At 41.3% G+C, this 6440-nt stretch overlaps 1 protein-coding gene across 2 annotated transcripts; it reads left to right on the plus strand.

The window, feature by feature from the left end:
* Positions 1-152: 152 nt before the first annotated feature.
* On the plus strand, positions 153-3138 carry bhlhe41 (basic helix-loop-helix family, member e41). 2 transcript variants are annotated; one of them, XM_084060066.1, is made up of 5 exons: positions 153-335; positions 441-507; positions 667-801; positions 1177-1288; positions 1764-3138. In XM_084060066.1, the coding sequence occupies exons 1-5, from the start codon at positions 274-276 to the stop codon at positions 2747-2749; spliced, it is 1362 nt and encodes a 453-aa protein (XP_083916192.1). In that variant the 5' UTR covers positions 153-273; the 3' UTR covers positions 2750-3138. The 2 variants fall into 2 exon arrangements, with proteins under 2 accessions (XP_083916192.1, XP_083916193.1); XM_084060067.1 differs by having other exon boundaries at positions 694-801.
* The last annotated feature ends 3302 nt before the right edge of the window (positions 3139-6440 follow it).

Consider the following 6440-nt stretch of genomic DNA (forward strand, 5'->3'; position numbering starts at 1 on the left):
CCAAAAAAACCGCAACCACCAATATTTACAAGCAACTTTACAGAAAAACAAGCCCGAAGTACTTATAATAAGCGGACATGGCAACACTACTCGCCACCACAGCAAAGTGGCAGCTCAGGAGGAAACTAGACATCATTCTAAAGGAGGACGATCATTGTGCAACATCTATAATAAACATCCCCCTGTCTGATCCCTGTCTGTGTGGATCTTGGAATAACAAAACATTTCCAAAGAGACTTCAATCAAAAGGGAGAAGAAGTGACAGGAGAAGTTATGGATGAAAGAATACCACATTTGCAGGAGAGACCGTTTATGGATCACGCCGATTTCCTGGGGTGAGTGAGTCGCTGCTTTGGCCAAACTCCCGTCAAACTATTGTAATAAAGCTGTGCACACAACTATATTGAGACTAATCCTATACGTTTTAATTGACTTTATAGGGTGGATTATCCCTCTCTCTACATGTGCAAATCTAAAAGAGGAATGAAGCGTGAGGATGGTGGAAAGGTGCGGACAGTTCATTTGTTTTTTATGATATGGAATTTAATGTGCAGCTACTACTATTCTGATAATGTGGCTTTTATCAGTTCATGGAAGCATAATATGATCAACTGAGGTGAACTAGGCCTACTTTATTTAGAGCTGATGTCTCTGGTGTCGTTATAGGCTAAATGTTTTCTATCTTATCATCAGGACGCATATAAGTTGCCACACCGGTTGATAGAGAAGAAGAGGCGGGACAGAATAAACGAATGTATTGGGCAGCTGAAGGATTTGCTGCCCGAACATCTGAAACTGACGGTGAGATCCTGGCATTAAAGCTACTATTAATTGATTGATTGATTGATTGATTGATTGATTGATTGATTGAATACTTTATTAATAGTTTGCAAAAAAAAGAAAAAGAAAGTAGCTACAGTTCTATACAAGGTCTGCTAAAAGGATGAAACCCAAGAAAGCACTATTTATTGCTTGTTTCCATTGGGGTCCATGTGTATTCAATTCATCGAAACATTTAATGACAGACAAATATACAATACCCTGCAAAAACATCATATAAATGAGTAGTTATCAAAAAGAAAAATATGCTATTAGACCTGCGTTAAACTGTGTGGTTCATCACACAATGATCTTGTCAGTAGCTCATCATGGACCTCTTCTTGTCCCTCTTCTTAGACGCTTGGACATCTGGAGAAGGCAGTTGTCTTGGAGTTGACACTGAAGCATCTCAACGCACTGACAGCTGTCACCGAGCAGCAGCACCAGAAGATCATTGCTCTACAGAATGGTAAGTCGGTGCGTGGATGATAGTTACAGGTTTTCCAACTTTTGTGTGACATTTCAGAATGCACACTTTTTTGTTCAGGTCCGACAGTTACTTTGTACATTTTGATATTACAAAACATACATTACCCACTTCAGCCCTATATACATTTCGGCCATTTGAAAATAGCCGATCTACAAGCTCACAATGTGTTGCGATGCCAGGCATTGTGAGCCAGCTTGTAGAGCTGCTATTTTCAAAATATTCGTTTATACATAATACATTTGAAAACTTCTGAAATGGGACACTCTGCATAAGTAGGCCTATACTTTCTACTTTTGGTAGCCTGCCTTATTTTGACACCAATAGCCGCCTACTGTTGTACTTTTACTTACCTTACTTGACATAACCTTTAGAATAGTCTGTGTGAAAGGACTTTTAATCAAAGAAAAATAACTAGCCTGCCCTAATATATCTATCCTTTATGTGATCTATATAGGAGAGCGGCCGATGAAATCACCCATTCACGCTGATCTGGACGCGTTCCAGTCCGGGTTCCAGGCGTGTGCCAAAGAAGTTCTACAATATCTGAACAAGTTCGAGAACTGGACGACGCGAGAACAGAGGTGCGCCCAGCTGATCGGCCACCTACACAAGGTCTTAACGCAGTTCCAGGCCGGCGCGCCTCTGGGACTCCAGCACCAGCAGTTACCCGCCGGCGGGGACGATGCGCACAAAGCCGACGCTCAGGCCAACTGCGTGCCGGTGATCCAGAGGACCCAAGCCGGGGAGTTTAACGAGAACACAGACACGGACACGGACAGCGGGTACGGGGGCGAAGCCGAGAAGAGCGACGGCAGATCAGAGAAGGACTGCGATCGCAATAATCGGGCGCAACAACAAGGACCCAACAAGGCGGTGAAAGTCAAGCAAGAGTTTGGGGACGACCGCGTTGCCAAGAAACCAAAGATGAACTGGGCTGGAAACGGCATATCATCGGGGATGGATCCGACCAGACCCGATCTGGCGTTCATGAACTCTCTGATGGGAATAAGTGGCGTGGGACAGCATCAGACCCCCTTTTGCATGCCTTTCTACTTCATCAACCCTTCCGTGGCGGCGTCGTACATGCCCTTGTTCGACAAGAGCAACATGGAAAAGTACGTGTACCCGGCGGCTGCTGCGGCCGCCCTCACGTCCCCTTTCCCCTGGTTGTATGCGGCTGGTCTGCCATCGCATCACGCCGCCTCCTCCTCCTCCTCCTCCTCCGCTGCTGCTGCTGCAGCACAGACGGCCTTTGCCGGGTTTTCGGCGGAGAAGAGCAGTAACTTCGAGAGCTCCTGTCATTCAAAAGACTCCCGTCAGTCACCCGACATCAGTGACAATAAGTCAAACGGGGCTGAGTCTGAGGAGAGGGAGGACAGTGACGACGGGGATGGGGATGAGGGCGATGCAGCCCAGGAGAACAGCAATGACGGTACATAATCACATGACATTAATACGGGTTTTATTTTTTATTTTTTGTCTTTGCTTGTAAAACGGGCTCATTTATCTGCACAGTAAAATCCACAGTGTCCATTTAAATCAACACTAAGGACTTCACTGTGTGTAGCCATGTATGTTATCGTCTAGCTCTGGTCCAGAGCGTTAGTGAGTTCTCTCTAACGCCCTGCCAGGCGTGCTACTCTGCTCATAGACCGAAGATTCCACTACCGTGCGAGGTCTTTAGTCAAAAAATAGACACAACTACTTCGCTACTCACCGGAACAAAGGTTGTTTTGTGTTGTTGAAAGTCTATTCTCCAGGGTGGGAAGCCTCTCAGGACCCCACCTTCTCTGTATAATACACCTTTTTGGTCAGAAAATTAAATATGTCCGCCAGACGGAAATTGTTGTATTTACTCCACTGCGCCCTCTACAGATCAGGTCAATATAAATTACCATTGACCAGATCTGTAGAGGGCGCAGTGGAGTAAATCAAATAATTTCCGTCTGGCGGACATAATTTATTTTCTGCCCCAAAAGTGTATTATACAGAGAAGGTGCGGTCCTGAGAGGCTTCCTGGAGAATAGACTTTCAACAACACAAAACTGCCTTTGTTTTGGTGAGTAGCGAAATAGTTTTTTTTTATTTATTTTTTACTAAAGACGGAGACCTCGCACGGCAGTGGAATGTTCTGTCTATGAGCAGAGCAGCGCGCCTAGAAGGGCGTTAGAGAGAACTCACTAACGCTCTGGACCAGAGCTAGTTATCGTCGTCGTCGTTGTTGTTGTTGTTGTTGTTTTTTGTGCATTCTGCTAAGGAATTTATGGTAATCTCGTTTTTTATAAGCTAGTTTTAAGACGAACTTTTCCAGTAGAGATTCTGTGTATACTGTAATATATCTTGGTGGGAGGGAACAGTTGTGACAGCACGTGCCTTTTGCACTTGTAAGAGATTAATTAATTGATTGTCGACAATGATTGACAGACACACTACCACACGTTTGTACGTGTGTCCACAAGGCCACATATTGTGCTGGAGTTAGTTTTTCTTTTCTTTTCTTTTTTTAACCTTTGATGAAATATTTTAAAGTGGCAGTATCGGTGCCAAATGTTTGGCGTAATGGAACTTATTTATAAGTTATACATCATTTGATGTAGGCTATAATGTTGCAACTGACCTCTGCCAAGGTTATTATTATCAGCTTGGCTGACTGACTGTAAATATGATCACCTACAACAAGATAATAATTTGACTTCATGTAAATGTGCTTAAATAATAAGTGCTCAATGAAGTACAGTATAGCCAGTGGTGGAAAAAGTACTCAAATGTTTTACTTAAGTAAAAGTATCAATACTGCAATGTAAAACATATTTTGTTACAAGTAAAAGTCCAAAAGTATTGGTATCAGAATGTACTTAAAGTACCAGAAGTAGAAAGTACTCATTATGCAGAATGTGCCATTTCACAATTTTCAAATGTATAAAATGTATAAAAATCTTTTGAAAATAGTCGGGGGCTATTTTCAAATGGCCAAAATGTATATAGGGCTGAAGTGGATAATGTATGTTTTGTAATGATAATCAAAATCTACAAAGTAACTAAAGTTTTAAAATAATTGTAGTGGAGTAAAAGTACAATATTTGCCTCTGAGATGTAGTGGAGTAAAAGTAAAAGTATTGAAAATTGGAAATACTCCAGTAAAAATACCTCAAAATTACTTAAGTACAGTACTTGAGTGAATGTACTTAGTTACTTTCCACCACTGAGTATAGCCTACAGTAAGTACCTCTCCCTTTTGGTAGGCTGATTATATGGTTCCTATGGAAATTAATGGTACCACTACCACTTCCTCCCCTTCCCCAAATGAACAAACCATTGCAAAATTGTAGTGCTCAATTTATACCCCACCCCAAGACGGTGTTGCGTGCCGAAAATGGCAGATCTACACGCACACAACTTGTTGCAATGTGTGATGCATTGTTTGTGAGCTTGTTGGCTATTTTTGGCGCACAACACTGGCGTGCAAGGAAGTATATAATATACAAAAATCAGGCTCACGTTATGGGTGATGTGATGTTATGTCTGTTCTCCCACTTCAAGACTACTGAGTTTACTCTGGGTTTATGTTATTTGCTTATCATTTTCAAAGAAAGAAATTCCACTTCAGCAGTGAAAATATGATTAAATGCTAATATGTTAAACAATATAAAAAACTTTTTTTTAAAGGAAAGAAAAGGGGGAGAGCATATTGGTTTCTCCTGGTCCTGAATAACATTTCTGCACTGTTGAGTTACAGTGAAATGTACCTCTAACATCTTATGGTAGGATAGCACCTTAGATCTTTGATAGGCCTATTGAATGTACCTGAAGTTTCCCAGCTGTTGAAAAGTGTATGTGGGATGGTAAAAGCATACTCTTTGAGAAGTGCACTTTTTTCTGCCCATTGGAAATCATGCCCCCGCACACGCACGCACGCACACACACACACACACACACACACACACACACACACACACACACACACACACACACACACACACACACACACACACACACACACACACACACACACACACACACACACACACACACACACACACACACACAAAAAGAAGTCACCTTACAGCTATGCTAGTCAATCACTGTAGTTATATCTCCTATTTTCTTTATTTTGACAAATCTCAAGACAATCCTGCTTGTGCTGTGTGTATTTAGGATTACACAGACACAACACGGTGTTGTGGTGATTCCCTGCAGTAAAGGAGCAATGGATTTATCCCTCTGATTTCATAAGCCACTGCTAATTTAAGCCCTTCTAAGTCAAGGTAGATGATTCAAATGCTAATCAGCTTTGGGAAAGACTGCACATCATATGCCACAGTGAATATTTTTCCTTTTTCTTTTGTGAATATACAATGAGATATACATGTCTATGTAGTAAAATATGTATTTTTAAGACAAAGTTTTAACTGAGCAACTGTTGCACATTTCGTTAATGCTTTACACATACGCTGTTCTAAATTATTGCTGACTTGTAAAATAAATATCAGAAGAAAACTCAACAGGTTTATCTTTCTTTTATAGAACATTTGGTATACATGCTTATAATCCTCTAATGTGTTTATTAGGTGCAGCTCTATAAAGACTCTCGCATGTGATGTACAAATCTAATTTGTCATAGGACAACACATCCAGACTACACAGTGAAATGCTCAATTTATCCATTTGTATAAATGTAACCAAATACACCTTTCCAGGTACATTTGGTTGCATTTGTACACTGGGAGTTAAATTGACGCTGAGGATTTTACATATAGTGCATAAAGTCTGTCCACACCAAGTACTGCAACTATAGAACTATAAATGTATTGTTCACCACTGTTGTCATTATAGTGGTGGTGCTTGGTGTGCAAGGCCTTTAAGATACAGTAATTTCTCAAACTTACATAATGTCTAGCTTTCACTAATCAGTGACTATCCTGCACAGCTAAGATGCACGGTTCTAATCAGGTGACAAGTTATTGCAGTGGAATGTACAGTAAGTCAAGGCTTAAGACCGAGTAAATGTCATGTGATGAAGGGGTGATGAAGTGAGCTTACTCTCACTCTCATACTGTACACAGGCTGATGCAAAAGCCACAAGTTGGCTTTCAACTTAATCCGGATCAACCCCAAGTGCTAGTTGTTAACA

Source organism: Gymnoscopelus microlampas, assembly GCF_963454915.1.
Source record: "Gymnoscopelus microlampas genome assembly, chromosome: 6".
NCBI classification, from domain to species: domain Eukaryota; kingdom Metazoa; phylum Chordata; class Actinopteri; order Myctophiformes; family Myctophidae; genus Gymnoscopelus; species Gymnoscopelus microlampas.